The sequence below is a fragment of the Petaurus breviceps genome, unplaced genomic scaffold (assembly GCF_028583685.1).
Source record: "Petaurus breviceps papuanus isolate PSGF00001 unplaced genomic scaffold, PetGlider_PUasm1.0 90681, whole genome shotgun sequence".
Classification (NCBI taxonomy): domain Eukaryota; kingdom Metazoa; phylum Chordata; class Mammalia; order Diprotodontia; family Petauridae; genus Petaurus; species Petaurus breviceps.
Window position 1 is genome coordinate 586,439 of NW_027187307.1, and position 17,001 is coordinate 603,439.

The window sequence follows — 17,001 nt, forward strand, 5'->3', positions numbered from 1 at the left end:
TCTTTCCCCACCCCCTTCTTATTCTCTCCCCCCCCCCCCCCCCCCCCCCCCCCCCCCCCCTCCATTTGCCCGCCCGCCTTCCCAAAACCCCCGGCGGGGGGTAGGGGGGGGGCCCCCGGGGGGGGTGGGGGGGGGGGGGGGGGGGGGGGGGGGGGGCGCCGCGGGGGGGGGGGGGGGGGGGGGGGGGGGGGGGGGGGGGGGCTCCTTGGCTAGTCATGGGACAGTTTACGACGAGGGAAAGTGAGACCAAGAGAGATGGGGGGGTGGGGGGTGGCGGGTCAGGGACCTGATGCCAGTCGTGTGTAGCTAATGACAGGCTTGGAACATGGAGCCAAAGCTGAGAAGATGATTAAATTCATCAGGGCTAAGTGTCCAGTCTGCTATTTGGCTTCATATCATCTACTTTACTGGGATGGGAGAGGGGTGTTTGGAGAGCAGTTTGTCTGAAAGAGCAGAAAGCCCCCAATTGTTCAAGAGTGTAATCCATCAGCCAGTGCAATCTCAGGCTCTGGTAAGAGGGCCAGGGCTTCCAGAAATAAGGAGAGGTTATTCCCTCAGTTCTCTGCCCTGTTCCAGGTGCTCCTGGAAGGTTTAGTGCTGTTTTGGGTACCACAAAACCAAGCTAGTTGCTATCCAGAAGGAGGGCAGCCGGGATCACAGAGGGCCTTGAGGCCCTGCCATATAGCAGGAGCACTTGGAAGGAGCCGAGAGTGTGGGTCCTGGAGAAGGAGAAGATTGAGGGTGGTGGTGCATGGTGGTTTGCAGGGAGGGAGCCCTTTTCAGTTGGGTATCAGAAAAAACTCGTGAATCATTGGCACTGCCTCCAAGTGGAATCCCCTCTTGCTGGAGGTTTTGAGCAAAGACTGTGGCTCTTGTCAAGTATACTGTAGAAGGAGGCAGCTGCTGAGGGCTCTCTGCTGAGGCTCAGGGCTAAGAGGCGGGGATCCTGGCGGCAAAGCCAATGAGAGCCTCTCTTGGCCCACCTCTTTGTAGCAGATGCCTCAGTGATCTGTGATGACCCAAAACATCAGGGAGCCAGCTGACTCCCTGCCTGCTGAGGCAGAAAGTCCAGTCCCTCCGGCCTTGGCCAGGCTGGTCCTGAGGCGCATCAAGTATGGATTCCACTTCCCAGCTTGTAAAGGCCTCCTCTGCTCCCTTGTAACTGAGCCCAAAGGCCTGAGGAGGGAATCGTGTTCATCTGCAGACCAGCCTTTCCTGGGTTAGAGAGGCAGCCACATCCAGAAAGGAAATTGGCATTGCGCTTCTTATGCCCCAGATAAAAGTGCTATGTGTTTTCTGGTTTCAGCCTCGGAGTACCCCATCACCAATGGTTCCTCCTGCTGCTGCTGGATTCTGGGTAGCAAGACAGGGGCCCAACCCTATGGCTTCAGGCAAATCAGCCGTGACTTCATCGGAAGAGGAGGTAGACGAGCCCAGCGACAGTCGTGAGTGTCTCCCGGTGACCTTTGGCAGGCAGCTGGATTTCTGTGGCGTCCTGGTTGGCTGATTGCTTTGGCTCCTGAGGCTGGATAGGTAGCAAAGGCATCCAGCTATTTCGTTGAGGGGCCAGAGTCAGTTATTTCATTAGGAAAGAAAAGGAGATGAATTATAGGATTAGAGGGTAAGCAGAGGGGCAGCCGCTGAGTGAATGGTAGAGGCTTGGCATTGACTGTGCTGCTGCCCCTCCTTCAAGGAGCTTCTAGTCTCCTTGGCTGGGTCCCTGACTCGTGGTATAGGGAAGTCCCAGAAAGCAAACTCCCTTTACTGCAGCTTTGTAGCCTTAGACAGTTGCCTGTGTTGATGGGAGGGGAGGACTGGGCCCTGAATTCCATGGCCAGCTCTTGAACTCTGCTTCCTGGGGCTGGCTGCTCCCCAGCATGCCATATGGTTTCTTGCTTACCTAGATTTGAGCAAAATGTTTGTCAGTCTTGTGTTTTTCCAATGAACAAAATGCAGAGGTGAAGGCTAGATGGCAGTTGGATTAGATTTTGAAGCTGGTTCAGTGCTTGGACACAAAGAATAGTCGTGACGGGGTCAGTGCCAGCTTGGAAGGAGCTCTCTAGTGGGATGCCCCAAGTGTCTGTGTACCTTTTTGTAAGAAACTTGGACACACATGGATGGCAGTTTGTGGAAGGTCTCTAAGCAGATGTTGTGTGGAACGTTGGGTCTACGTGCGCTGGGTTATGGAATCCTGTTTCATGCCTGATTTGGTGGCGGGTTACATTTTGGAATGTGAGTCCGGACGATTGGCTCAACCCCAATGACAGTTGCGGTGTGTTAATGGCTTTTGTGGCAGTGTGTCCACCAGTAAGCAAGGTTGAGGTTACAAATGTGTGCCTTGAGTGAAGCTGGCAAACATGTAAGACGTAGTTTGGCCCTTGGGCTTTCCTCAATTGAAATTCTGGATTTTAATTGGAAAGGAAACCTGGAAGCAGCTGCCGTGCTGTCTGTTGGCACTTCCTGATCCTTTGGGGTCAAGGGGTTCTCAGAGGAGCTGTACCTCTGCTTCCAAAACAGCCGGCTGTGGGTGACGGGCAGTGGGATGGCTGAAGCTAGATTGCCCTGATGGGACACTGCAGTCATCTGCTCGAGAACCTTTCCTTCTCCTCTTTTTTCTAGGCGAATATCACGGTGACTACATTTATCCACCAGGTCAGTTACCTTTGCCCTTTTGATCCTAGCTTACAAAATGGTATGTTACGTCACAGGATAGCACATGCACTGGGGGCTTTCATTGTGTGTCTACCCTGCAGACCCAGACTATGAGACTCCGTCCGTTTATAGCACTGCTGAATCAACTGCTAAGCTGGTAAGTTGGGATCCTTTCCCCACAAAGCACTCGGCTTCCTGGTTCTGGAGATGGGAGGGTTGGTAGGAGAGGCCTCTGTCTCAGGCTTCTGTCACGACTGCCCCTTACTCTGCTCCCAGTGGAGAGAGATAGGGGATGAAGGGGAGCTGAGGCACTCCTCCCAGATCACTCAAACCCAGAGATGTGTTGGCCTAACACAAGTCTCCTACAGTGAGGACGAGAGTGCCAGATTAAGACCTGGCAGCTGCCCCACGTGTGCTGAGGTTAGCTAGCAGAGCCAAGAAAACCTCTGCATTGGACCCCCCCCCCCCCAACCTCTGACCCCTGCTGGGCGCCACTAGGCCCTCAGAGGATTGCCTGGTGCTGGAACATGCCTCTCTTCCCTCTCATGGAGAGCTGAGGGCCCAGTGGGCCAGAAGCAAACATTGAAATTTGGCATCTCCCATAGAGAAGCTATTGAACATCAGCAAAGGCCACAGGGATCAATGTTCAGAGGGTTTGGCCAGATAATTTCTAAAAAAGAAACAGGTTATTAATTATTACTTGCATAGCTGCTCAGCTTCTCTAAAAGAGACTGGCACAATCCTGCCCCTGCTGCTTACTACCTTTGTGACCCTGGGCAAGTCCTTAATTGACATGGGCTTTGCATTGCTCAGGTGTAGATTGAAAGGCTTGGCCTGGACAGTCTCTGAGAGCCTTCTCAGCCCTGATCTAGGACCATGCCTGCCAGTCTGATAATCCAAGGGATACCCGTTCCCAATGGAAGCTTTCACCTCTGCCTCATTACATGGGCACGAGGCAAGAGAATGGGAGAGAGCTTTTCACAGCAACTGTCTTTGTACTCAGAGCAAACCAGAGCTGCCCGGGTGTCCTTGTACTGGGGGCTGCTTAAAGAAAGTGGATGTTACTGTGGGATTGCATCCTCCAGGGCAGTGATGGTCAGCAAGTAGGAGGCAGAGGGAGAGACAGCCAGAAAGAAGCCTTTTTGGCATGAGGCAAAGTGGAGAGGGCAGAATTGGGGCTGGAGCACCTGCTTTTATCCATCAAGGAGCAGAGTGTGAATGGGCAGAGACCGAGAAGCAGAAACCAAATGGGGGTAGAGAGGGAGAGAGTGAGCAGCTGGCAAGCCGTGCCCTTTTGTGTTGCAATTTGGGAAACTTACTGATAATGTCATTGGCACAGGGAACATGCTCTCCCAGTGTAAGTAGCTGCCCTTTGTTCATCCGACAGTCTTAAGGGAATCTTTTCCAGCAGCAGCTTGAGCTTGTGTGACTTAGAAAACCTCAGATCCACATTTGCTGTGTTCTGTGTTCTTTTTTTCTCTTGTGAAACATTTCCTGATTTTATATGAACCTTACTTGGGGACCTGGGCCATGTGTTTGACCCTTGTGGCCTAGAGTGATGATGTGTCCTAGAACCAGGATGTGCCAGAGATGGGACCAGAACCCAGGGTCCCTCTGCTGTCTGGGACCATGGCATTTTACCAAGTCACAAAGCTGCTTCATTAGCTTTGTATTGGTTGTTAGGTTTGTAATTAAAGCCCAGTGATCCTACAGCAATCCACATATGGGACAGGAGGCTTGGTTGGCTTTTTTCCCCATCTTGCTGCTCTTCCCTGAACACTTCATGCCAGAGACCTTTAGAATTGGTCTCTGTTGAGAAGCCTTGGTTGGCTATCAGAAAGAGGCAACTTTTATTATACCCCGAAGCATGCAGGTTTGAGGCCCGTCAAGACCCAGTTTGGTATAGAGCTGTTTCTAGTCCTTGCCTTTGGTAGGAAAAGAGGGCTAAGTAGCTGTTGACCCTGGAATACTATGGAGCTGGCCAGTTGCCCTTAGGGTTTGCAGCATCCTTCCTGGCTGTCAGGTGGCCTGTGCCAAGGGTTGCTTGGGCCCTAGAGCCTCCTGGAATTCATCAGAATGCAGCTGTCTGAAGGCAGGCAGGACAGATGTGGCCCAATCAAGGTCTGGAAACCTGCGCAGGAAGTAGTAGAGGCCATAGGTCACAGCTAGCGAAGGCACCTCAATAGACTGGGGAGGGCAGGAGGCCCCTGGGCATCATCCTTCCCCCCTCCAGGTTGCTGGGCTCCTGGGGATTTTGACTTGTTTTCATTTACTAGGCAATCTTACTGAAAGAGGACCTTGTTTTAATTATAACAACCCTTGGGCTATGTTCCTAGGCTCTGAAAGGCAGTGTTAGACACATCAGGAAGCAAGGCACTAGACAGGATTACGTGTTAGTACATATGTGTCATGTATGCACTGATGGAAATCAGACTGATTTTTCAGAAAGTTTTGTTGTTCTTCACCGCCCCCCCATTTCTAATGAGGAAGCTCAGTAAAGCAGATGACCCCCAGGGCCATTCACAGCAGTGTGCACTCACTCTGCACCCCCCCCCCTTTTCTAATGAGGGCCATTCACAGCAGTGTGCACTCACTCTGTACCCCCATTGCTACCACAGACAAGATTAGGACCTTGGGTGGGAGCAGTGCTCCAGGTTGGAGGGCTTCTTCTCCAACTCCAGGCCTCGGGGCTGGACCTGCCGGAGCGTTGTTAACAAGACTTCTGGCAAGGAAATTCCCTTTCAACTACTGCAGCTCTGTGCCTTCTAGCCTTAGGGAGCTGAGCAGGGCACCAAGAGGTTGTGGTTTGCTGCAGGCCCCTCCCATGGCGCCTGGCACGTAGCAAGCATTTAAAAAATACTTACCAGTATGTGTCAGAGGCAAGATTAGAACCCAGATCTTCCTGAAGTCCAAGAATGGCGCTCTCTCCATTCTTCCTGGTCTGCCTCTTTGATAGCTTTAGCTCTGGCTTTCAACATCCTAACAGGCTGTGATGCCGGGCCCTTTAGGGCTGGCCTTCATAGCACTTTGTCAGTCTCATTTGGTTTTCATAAAAACCCTTTAAAGCCTAGGTGCTACTGACCCATTATAAAGATGAGGAAACTGAGGCAAACAGGTGTGAGTTAGTGTCTGCAACTTCCTCCTGGCTCCCCTCCTATGTTGGGGCACACTAATTCCCCTTTTCTGTCCTATTTCTTAGTCTCACGTTTCTCTTGTGGCTTCTTTCCAAGTCTCTCCAGGATGGAAGAGCGTGCTCTGTGCCTCCTCGAGATAGCACCACCTACAGCTACGCTCCAAAGGTAACCGTCACGGGTGGGACTGGGGCTTGGGCCCTGGCTACTGCCGGCTCACTGAGTCACTTTGCAGGGAGGACAGAAGGGCCTTTGCTGATAACGTAGCAGAATGCTAGTGTTGGAGCTTAGCGAGGCCAAGGGCTGGGCCCCTGACAGCTTGGGAAGATCCTAGAGGGAGCCTGCCTTGCAGGGATGATCATCCCTCATCTTGGCCCTGCCCTCTGGGCTGATCCTGGAAGCTGGCTCTCACCTTCCCCTAAGCCTTCTCTTCTTCTGGCTGCTTCTCCCCATTCCTTTGACCAATGCTCCTGTGGCATGATTGGAAGGCCCTTCACCATTGGGCCTCAACTTGAAAATCTGGTACCCAGGATCCAGATGATGTCTGACCTGGGCAGAGGCTGCTGGGACTGTCATTGTCTGGGCCTTGTGAATGGCTAGGGCTCAGGACTCAGTCTCCAATATCCCTTTCAGCCCCACTTTCCCCTTCGTTGACCTTGGCCCATGTCCCTGGGGATTGTTTCCTGGGCTTCTCTGAGCTTGTATTCACAGTTCTTCCTTCCTGCTGTTTAGATGTTGATGAGCCCACCAGGGATATGTCCAACTTCTTATGGCAGTTCCATTCCGCCAGCTGTCTTACCTAGCTGCCCGCCAAACCCTCAGGCTGTCGTTGCTGCTGCTGCTGCGGTCTCTGTGCCCTCTCAGGCCCCAGTGCAAACTCTTCTTGTAGCTTCAACTTCAGTGAACCGTCCAGGTGGGTCATTGTGTTCCTCTCCTCCCTCAGGCGCGTGCTCGCACGTGTATGCGTGCACATGCACACGTACATAGACACATACGTGCACCCCCAGTGAATGGACCAGGGAACCCTTGGCTCCCAGAGTCCCCATGCATCAGATGGCAATGTCATATGGCTCTTGGGCTGGTTCAGTAAGACCTGGCAGAATTCACGGGGAGTCTGTTGGGGTTGCCCTTTGTTACACTTAGGGAGTTGACTGGGAGGAGGGCCGTGGCCTGCGTGCTTCTCCCCGCCCTATGATTGAGATTGTTCATGGACCCATATGTATCTCCCTGTTTTTTGGGCAGTAGGTCTTCCTTTAAATCGGGGCTGGGCTGGACTTCTCTGGGCTCAGTGGAGATGATGGTAACCCCTGTGGCTTTGTGCATTGGCCCAAGTTCCTGCCCAGTGCTGATTTCTAGGTGAGAGCAAGGTCTCTCATCCAAGCATGGGCTGGGCTGGTCACCAGAGCTCCCAGATCTATTCTTCAAGGTGGAGAGCTGATGGCTCCTTCACCTGCTGCCCCTTCTCTCCCTCTCCCCTTATGCTTGGCCACCTGCTTTTCAGGACCCCTGTATCAGCTGGTGGTAACAGCTATTGAGCGGCAGTGGCTTGTCTGCTTTGGGTTTTGATTGTGGGACCTTCTGACTCAGTCCATCACAATCTGATACTGGGCACATATCTGTCACTATCAGTGAACTTATAGAATGTATTATGTCCATATCCTTCCCCCGTCCCCAGGGAGGGCTGGGCACTGGGGGATGCCAGTTGGTCCTTTCCCTGATGGCTCATTGCCTTGATCATGAGGGCCAATCATAGGGCACAGTGGGTCGTGGTGATGCTCTCGCAGCTTTGGAGGGCTGCCCTCTGCTTGGCCTCTCTTTGGAGCTCTTTGGTTCCCCTGATGTTGAGCTGCTGGGTGTGGGGCTGTCCTCATTGTCCTAATGCTTGGCCTTCTTCCCATTAGTCTGTTTAAAGTTTACTTCTTCACCATGGGCCAGAAAACCAGACACACATAATTGATTTGGATGAGTTTGGTTTGGTCATTGAGGCTCTGAGGGCCTCTGCTAAAAAGCAAAGTTCATGGCACCAAACTCGTGACCTTCTCTTGGAGGCAGACAGGCAGGCTTCCTGTCTTAAAGGCCTGATCTCACATGGGGTCATGAGTAGACAGTGATATGAGCACCCCCACCTGTAGGCATTCCAGAGACAGCTTCACTGCCACAGTGATCCCAGAGAAGCCCTCGCTCACTCCCTGACACACCTGACATTAGGCTGCTAGATTTTCCTTCACAGCTTCATCGATGCTGTTGGTGCTTTGGGGAATGGGGGTGGGCTCAGATGAAATGACCGCTCCATGTTCTTTCCTGCCCTTGACTCCACTGGGCCCATGAGACTCCTGGGCTATGGCTTGGCCTGTGATTAATGGCTCCTTTGTTTCTTTTGAGATCTACATGTCACAGTCTAAACCCCTGCCTCTAAGGGCTTTGCTCTTACACGTTGGGACTCTAGAGCTTCCTGAGAAAAAATGAGAGTAACTGTTCTGGAGGAACAGACCCAACCCCTGAGGCCCCGTCTTCCCCATTTCCTTCACCTGCTCTTCCTGTGCAATTTCATTGTACCGCTTGCTATCCTCAGGATATGCTCTGGCTTCTTTGTATCTTTCTGAAAATTTCTGAAAATCTTGGGTGTCTTCTGGCCAGGACAGCACCATGGAACTATCACCACCTTGGGGCTGTTCTGTTCTTCAGCTGTGTCTTCAGTTGTGACCCCATTTGGGGTTTTCTTGGCAGAGATACTGGAGTGATTTGCCATTTCCTTCTCCAGCTCATTTTACAGATGGGGAAACTGGGGCAAACGGGGTGAAGAAGGGACTTGCCCAGGGTCACACAGCTAAGTGTCTGAGGCCTGTTTTGAACTTGGGTCTTCCTGACTCCAAGCCTGCACCACTTCGCCCCTCCTTGCTTCGTTGGTTGCAGTAGGATTCATCGTTCACTCGTGCTGAACTTAGCCACAAGCTTGGTTTATCTGCAAGGTTTTAGAGACACTCTGTGTACTAGCTCAGTAATGGGCAAGGGCCAAGTCCATGAATAATTGCAATAACCTTCTCTTGGTTCAAGAGAAGAAGGAATAACGTGGGGAAATGGAAAAAGGACTAGGTTTGGAGTCAGGCCCCTGGGTTTTATTCTTCTCTGCCACTTTACTGCTTGAGTGACTTTGGGCAAGTCATTTAACCTGATTGATTTCCAAGGTTCCTTGGGACTTTGCCTATGATCATATGTACCTCTTAGTGGAGCAGTGAGGGCCTGCAGGAGCCAGATGTTGCATACTTTCCTAGATGAGTCACTTAATCTCACTTAATGGGGTGTTTAAGGTGGGGAAGGGGAGTGGTGTTTAGAAAGAATGGATATCAAGACAAAAGGCAACAGGAACTTTTTTTTTGTCCACAAGAATTTGGGCAGGTGAGCTTCCTGGAAGAGGGGCCTCTGCCCACTGACTGTTCTACCCCCCACCCCCCTGGGCTGGGAAGATCTTGACCATAAATCATTGCTTCATCACAGTGATCCCATCAGCAATGTTCTCTTACTATCCTGCTCCTGTTGCTGCAACTGGGCCATCCAATGAGCTGGGAGAACCTGCAGGCATCCCAATGCCACCACCTTATTCATGTGACCCGAATGGTAGTGACCTACCTCGAGGTAAGGAAGTTGGGGTTTCACTGAGAGACCTTCCTTGGAAACCAGTGACTTGTGGGGTGGGACATAGGAAAACCAGCAAAGCCAGCAGGGATTGGAAGCAGCCCAGTGAGTTTTTCTAAAATGGTTGGCAGAGATTTCCACGGGTCTTCCTTCCACTTCCTAGAACTGACATGAGACTCCCATGTACATGCCATAGTCTCCTCCAAAGCACGTTCTATTTCCTATCTCCCTTCCTTTGTGCTGGCTGCTCCCTCAACCCACACTTGACTTACGCAGGTTGTGCCTTCTGGAAGGGCATTTTCCAATCTCTTTGGTCACGTGAACCTTGCCCTCCAATGTGCCCTTTTAGCCTCTCAGTCTGGTTTGTGCATATGCTGTCTTCCACATTAGAGTGGAAGATTTTGGCCTAGTCCAACACTCTCATTTAGAAGAGGAGTCAGGACCTTAAGGGCCTTGCAGAAGAGGCCTTGTCTGCAGTCACCCAGCCCAGTGTCAGAGGCAGGACATGATTCCAGGGCATTCTGATGCCAAGTCCAGCAGTCGGCACTATGTTACTCTGTTCTTTTGTCAGCTTTGTGTAATGGGGGATGCTTTTGCTTTGATTGAGGGAAGACTAGACCAAGGTCTAGAGCTGTCTTGAGGCTTAGCGGCCTGTTTTGCTATGCCACACTGCAGAATGGTGTCAGATCTCTGGCTTGCTCTGCCCCGCGGGCTCTGATAGAATAGCATGGGGGCATCTTAACCATCGGCCTGCCATGTCAGGGGTCACGTGATTGTGGGTTTCCATCCTTCTGTTCCGCTGTTAATCTCTGCTGCCTGGACACTTCCCATTACGTTGGAATAGTCTGCCATTTCCCTGGCCCCTGAGTAGGCATAAACCTGCTGACTCCACTGCCCAGGCTCCTGCTGGATGGTGCCACCACCACCACCTCCCATCTGGGGGCTTACTTTGGTGGAGCTCATGCACTGGTGGGTTCTGCCCCTTCCTCTTTCTGGGCCATGGTTTCTTCTTTGCTGACGTGAGCCCAGTGATGGCCCCTTCCACTCCAAGAGCAACAGATGGAATCCCAGGAGCTGTAAGGTCAGGGTCCCGTGACTGGCTTGTGGTGCACACTTGCTGGGGTTTGAGCTCCCAAGGGAAGCTGAGAATGTGGTTGGTGTTTGCCGTGGGCCCCAGGGACACTTCTCTGTCCCTACTACAGTATGTAAGTCACCTGGCTCTTAGTCACACTCCACCAGCAGGTCTTTGCTCTAGCTTAGGCTGAGTTGGGCAGTGCTGAGGAAAGTCTAAGTAGCATTTGTGGTGGCACCATCTGGCTGAGAAGTGGAGTCTGCCTTCTTCACTTTCCCCACAGTTCCCATTCCTTTAAGTACTTGGCATGATTTTGGTTTGCATTGATTTGCATAAAAGGGGGGGGTACAGTTAGAATTGGTTGAGCCAGCTAAGAAAGACTTTTTTGACCTGGATTGCTGAAAGTCAGCCCTCAGAGGCCTAGAGCTGGGGGAACGTTCCCTTCCTTGGAAGAGGACGCTGCTTCCTTGGCTGCTGTGCCCTGATGCCACATCCATCCTGCCCTTGTACCCCAAGGATGCCATGGGCCCTGAGGCCTGGCTGGGGGCAGCCTGCTGGGAGCTGGTGATTGATGCTCCTGGCTGGGCAGTAACAAAATTGGGGAGCTTGGAGCCTCTTCCCTGAGGAGCAGCTCAGGAACATCTCTGATCTCGGCTCACTAAAGCACAGTTTTGCTCTATTGATGCAGCTTCCCTAAGCACCAAGGGCCTTGCTTGTTTGCAAGCTTCACAAGCCATTCTCTTTATGTTGCAGATACCAAGGTATTGCAGTATTACTTTAACCTGGGGCTGCAGGTAAGAGCTTTGGGGGCGCACTTGGATTCCTGCTGAAGGCTTTCCCTTCTTTCTTCTGACTTGTTTGGTTCCACCTTCTCTGGACACTAGGGGAGTGCTTTAGTGGCCGTGGCCGAGGGGGAAAGCAGGCCCCGGGGCCAAGCTGGCCATGGAGGTGCTGGCTACCACACCTGCTGACATTTCTGGTGGGTTTCTTTGCCTTTGGGCCCTGAGACCAAGGCCAAGCGGCATTTCTCTGGCGTGTTCAGGGTTCCAGAACTCTGGACGTATTGTGCTTGAGCTCCCCCACAGTGGCAGCACACTCTTCTTGTACTATTATCATACAATAATGGAAGATTATTTCCTCATTTTGGGAGTGAGGAAATTGATGTCAATTGATTCGCTAAAAGTAGCGAAGTAAGTTGTCAGAGGGTTTGTGCCCAGGTCTTTGGGGGAGGGAAACAAGCATTTATATGGCACCTACTGTGTGCTAGAAAGTCCTAAGCACTTTTACAATAGCTCTGAGAGGTAGGTGCTAATATCCTGATTTTACAGATGAGGACTTGCCCAGGGTCACACAGCTAGTAAGTGATTGAGGTCAAATTTGAACTCAGGTCTTCCTGCCTCCACAGACATTTTGCAATCTTACCGACTGGCAGAGGACATCTTTTAGGATGGCTTGCCATTTGGAAGGCTCTTGAGTAGTGAGGGAGAAGAAGCTCCTGGGGTTCGTGAGCAGGGCCCAGCTTTGAAGGGCTCCCTCCCAACAGATGCATCCTCCTAAACCCAAGCTAGAAAAGGAGAGGAGGAGGAGGGGGTGGCTCTGCTCTTCGGGGAAATGCCAATGTCTGGAGGTGACAGAGACCACTTTTCTGCTTGTTCCTGTCTCTCCCTGTAAACGGGCCACAGGGGCTAAGCGTGAAGCAGCGTATGTGCCAGCTGAGTCCCCTGCTGCATGGACTGGGGCTGTCTTGGGGCTCCCTTTCATTGTTGGCCTGACAGGACTTGGCCAAAGCTCCTGGCAAGGGGAGGCTGGCTGGGGCTGAGCTTTGTCCCCTTGTGGCAGTCCTCGTCCACATTGTCATTGGTGGGATCAGAGGGCTCTGGAGGATTACAAAGCTCTTCCTTTCTTCCCTTTTCTAAGTGCTACCACCAGAATTACTGGCACCCCATGGTCTATATGCCCCATCTTCAACAACAACAACAACAACAACAACAACAACAACAACAACAGCAGCAGCAGCAGCCCCTGCCTCCACCGCCGCCACCACCACCCCCGGTGCCTTCTCAGCATATGGCTCCTCTCGAAGCTTATCCTGTTTATCCTGAGCACGTGCCAGGGGCGGACCATGTGATGTCCCAAGTGTACAGTGACCTGGGGAGGGCTGAGAGCCGGCAGCTGCCTCCCGACACAGCATCTGGTAGTGAGTATGAGAGAGGCCAGGCACTGGCAGGTAGGGCGCAAAGTGGAGCCAGCATCCCGTTCCTGCTGCAGTGTTGGGAGTGGGAGTTAGGGAGGGCTCTGACTCCAGACTTAGTGCTGCCCCTCAACCCTTGACCCTTTGCTCTTCCCAGCAGACAAGGACTTTGTCAGACCCTGGGGTCATAGGGACCCTGTTGGAGGCAAAGAAGAGCTTATGACACACCAACCTAGAATTCCCTGTGGCAGAATGACTAGCCAGCATGTCAGGCTCAGGGCCCCCTCCTAATGCTTATCATGGCCTGGGTGACTCAGGGCTAGGGTGCTGTTCAGAGCCCCAGAGGACCTCCAAAGTTGGGAGTTTCCTGGGCCCTGCAGTCAGGTGACTGATCCATAAGAGAGTGTATATCTTGGTGCCAGCTTTGACTCAGTTGCCTTTAAGTCAGCCCCAGTCCTCTCATGGTTTACACCAAGCTTCTGTCTCCATCGTGGAGGCATTGTTTTTCCCTAATGCTTGCAGCCGATGAGACCAAACTCGATGTTTGGCTTGTTCCTGAGGGCTTATCACTTGGGAGAGAAAAAGTCTCAGCAACATACACACTAATGCTAGGTCTTGAGATGCAGCCCTTACCAGGCCTGTTTCTCAGGAGTCTGTGCTTAAATGTCGTGCATTCCAAATCCACTGGTGCAAGCACCCGAGTTTGTAATTGCCTGATCTTAGGGATAGATTCAAAAGGGAGACCGGGGAAATTCAGAGTCTGTCTCCACAAGAATCTGCTCTTGAAGTCTTCTGTCATCTTCCCTAAATCCCTTCAGCTGGAACTGCCCTGGTCCTCTCTCTTGATTAGAGGGTCAGCAATTTCTAGTTGGATGGCCCTGTAGAGGTCAGGTAGTCTGAAGACTAACCATATGGGTCTGAAGGGGTCACAATTGGAAAAAGTTAAAGAAGCCCTAAACTAGTCCTGCCATTGGGGAAACTGAGGTTGGGGGGAGTTCACATCTAGTAAGTGACATCACATGTCATGTGCTTTGCCCTGTGCATAGCTGAGATGAACAAATCCTTTGGGCCCCTTTGTGTTCTGGGAAATTTGGATCTGTTTATTTGGCTTACGTGGGATTTGTGTGTCCTTCAGGTGTCTACACAAACTCTGAGCAGCCACCACTGTCCACTGGGCCTGTCTACTATCCGGTTATGCCAGACCCCTATGGCCAGCATCCTCTGCCAAGCTACGACCCCTGTGTCTCTATGGTCCCTCCTTATCACTATGTTGCCCCATGGCATCAGATGGGTGCATATGGCACCTCACCCCAAATCCATGGTGCTCTGAATTCTGGCCCAGTGCCCCAGGTGAGCTATGTTCCCTCAGCCAATCCTGCTGCAGCTCACTATTCCCCTCCAAACATGTAAGATTGAGCAGAGCACTCCCACCGCCATTTTGCTTGCGTTGCCGTGAGATGTGGGAAACATTTGGCTAACAATTGGTGTTACTTCTGTTGCTTTCAGGTGGTTTTCCTTTGGGTTCATGTTAGTAGTTTACAAAAAGATCAAGCTAGATTAGAGTGCTGCTCACAGAGAATTGAGGTTTGACTCTGTGCGGGACCCCCAACATCGTGTTCAGCTGACTGCTCCTAAGCTGCCTTGAGGCCCCTCGGCATCAGCTGCCTGGCCTTGGGTCACACCAGCCATTTCTTTGGTCTGAAACAGCCCTGGGGTCTTATTTAGCCCAGTAGAATTGGCCAAAATCTCACTATGATTCTTGTCGAAAAAGACCACTCAAGTTGCCTTACCTGTCATTCGGGCTGGTGGCATGACCCCTGACCTTATGACCCATGACCCATGAGCCTTAGCTTTGCCTCAGACTCCACTTTCCCAAAAAGACAGCCTTGAAATGCTGCTTCCTATTTAGACTGTTGGTTTGTGTTGGTTTGTGGTACTAATCTGGGGAAGGCCCACTGTGCTCCTCCGTAGGAACAGCAGAACAGATTTACTTGTTTGGCATCTCGAGGGCCTTCAGAGTCTCCCTCCCAGAGAGAATCAGTTTGTGTTGTGTTGCCCAGATTAGTCAATTAAAAAAAAACATTCAAACTGCCAAAGTGTGGGTTCCTTTTGTGGCAACCTGGGTCACATTGTGTAGAGAGATGGTGGGCCTTGATGGCTTGCAACTGAATTAAAAATGAATGACAGAATGAATGGTAATGGAAGTCCACATACCATTGGTGGGAGGGAGTGGGTGCATGGCCAACTGGGAAGTTCTTGGTTTGGATACTTCGTAGCCCTGGGGGAGTTGGAACAGGATGCCGCTAAGAACCATATTCCCCATCACTTGTCTTCCCATGGATAAAGAGAATTCCCTCCGATAAATGAATTGGAAAGAAGGGCATGGGGGGAGAAATGGCAAGGGGGCGGTGAGCTAAGCAACTGGACAAGGAAGTGTTCACACACGATGACTCCAGAGATGCCCCTGGCACTAGCATAAAGTGTAGGGAATTAGAAAAATGGAAAGGCAGGGACCACAAGTGCCTTTTGGTGAGGAAGTCTTTGAAGAAAGTTTCCTCCAAGCAGGTGTGGTCGTGGTGGTGGTTGGGGAGCATGATAGGTTTTCTTGCCAGCAAAAGGAAAGTTTTGGGGAAGGGGGTAGTGCATATTTGGGCGAAGGCTGTATAGGAGATGTTCTCTGGGGTGAGTTAATAAGGGTTTCACTGAAGAGGGTTTGGGAGGAGGGCAGTCACCAAAGGTAGAGGGAACAGCCCGGTGATGGGTGGCCTGGACTGTTTCTAACACTAAGGCTGTTGGTTTAGACGCCAGGGCCATGTGGCTAGCAGTAAGGTCACTTTGGTAACTAAATGCCAAATGTAGATGGGCTGGTGGACAGATAAAGAAGCCCAAAGCATTTAAAATACTAAATGAGAAGCAGAGGTGGCATTGGAGATAGAAGGCTGGGGCTAGAATTGGGAATCCTCCCTCGCACACATACTGGCTCACACCAGCCTTCTTCTGTAACATCTTCAGGATGATTCCCCAAGTTGTACTTTGCAGTTTGGAGCCCCAGAGGGTGGCTGCTCCTTCAAGTCAACTTCTCTAATACTAGTGGAGAAAGCTCCCCAAATATTGGGCAGTAGCTCCTACCAGCATGCTTCCTGTTAAACAATCAGCCAGGAGATACAACTCCTCCAAATAGTGTCCATGAGAAGAATTGGCTCCAACTTAGAACATGTTGGGTAGAAGGTAAATCTGTGGGGCCCTTGTGGTAAATGGTACCTGGTGACTCCAGGTCCTTTATGTGAAGACTTCTCCAGCTTCCTGTAAGGTGCAGTGTTTCTTCTGGGGGGAGGGGGCTGCCTTCTCCCTTTGGTAAGTGTCTTTCCACATCTCTGTGTACCCATCTGGACGCATGGCCTCCTACAGATCCAGTAGCCCCGATGACATGGTTGATGGGTGTGACAGGGTGGGGAGAAAGGCCCAGCCTCTCTGCCTACCAGGAGAGCCTCCCCCACAAAGCCTCCCAGTCAAAGGGGTTCATACCTTATAAAGAAGTTGCAGGGCATAGAGGTATCTTATTAAAGTAAAACTTCACGTGTGTGGGTATGTTAACTGAGAGGGAAAGGCTCCTTTAAGACTTGGCAACGAACATTTATTGAGTGTTGCTGTGTGTGAGGAACTGGAGATGCAGACAATGCAAGTCCTTGCCCTCCAGGAGCTCACTCGAGAGTGGGGAGCGGAACATGGCTGCTCCATCCAAAGCAGGTATGGGGTTGCCTGGGGGTGGGGCAGAGACAGGCCCAGGTAAGATCCTGCCTCCTGCCCAGGATTGTATGAGGTGGAGGTGAGGGAGGACAGCATTTTAGGCGTGGGTTATGGCCAATGCAAAGGTGTGGCGATGGGAGGTGGAATACACCAGTATGGTTGGTTTGGTGAGAGTGTGGAAGAATGTTGGAAAGGTCTGTGAGAGGCTTCCTGTTTGCCTATGTGATAAAACATTTCAAGCCAGCGGTTTTGTTGCTGTGCAGAGACCTGGAGCCCTCTGTCATTTTGCCCCACTGATCACACTTAGTGCTTTCTTTGGTCAGACAGGTGGTTCCCAACCCAGCTAACGGTTTGCAGCATTAGCCGGTCACCAGGCCATCATCATGAGAGATTGCAGCTCTCTGGATTTCAGCAACATAACGGGCAGCATTGCAGGCATACTGCTTGCTGTTGGCATTCAGTAATGCCGAGATCTAGGCCCACAGGACAGAGCTGGGTGGATGCCCATGGAGACAGATCGAGTGAGCAAGCCTCCGGGAATGCAGCCCCTGGCTTTTCGTCTGCTTTCTTGAATA

General features: G+C 51.7%; 2 protein-coding genes across 2 annotated transcripts in view; one reads left to right on the top strand and one right to left on the bottom strand.

The window, feature by feature from the left end:
• Positions 1–14,775, top strand: part of LOC138143970 (UDP-N-acetylglucosamine transferase subunit ALG13-like) — a 43,128-nt gene extending 28,353 nt beyond the window's left edge. Inside the window, exons 17-25 of the mRNA XM_069065284.1 lie at positions 1,307–1,445; positions 2,620–2,652; positions 2,754–2,809; positions 5,883–5,951; positions 6,516–6,696; positions 9,279–9,416; positions 11,242–11,282; positions 12,406–12,685; positions 13,815–14,775. Coding sequence (XP_068921385.1) covers positions 1,307–1,445; positions 2,620–2,652; positions 2,754–2,809; positions 5,883–5,951; positions 6,516–6,696; positions 9,279–9,416; positions 11,242–11,282; positions 12,406–12,685; positions 13,815–14,089 — 1,212 coding nt within the window. The 3' untranslated portion in view covers positions 14,090–14,775. The remainder of the gene's footprint in view (positions 1–1,306; positions 1,446–2,619; positions 2,653–2,753; positions 2,810–5,882; positions 5,952–6,515; positions 6,697–9,278; positions 9,417–11,241; positions 11,283–12,405; positions 12,686–13,814) is intronic.
• Positions 14,776–16,785: 2,010 nt separating this feature from the next.
• Positions 16,786–17,001, bottom strand: part of TRPC5 (transient receptor potential cation channel subfamily C member 5) — an 80,122-nt gene continuing 79,906 nt past the window's right edge. The window contains exon 10 of the mRNA XM_069065285.1: positions 16,786–16,899. Within this exon, the coding sequence (XP_068921386.1) occupies positions 16,786–16,899 (114 nt within the window). The remainder of the gene's footprint in view (positions 16,900–17,001) is intronic.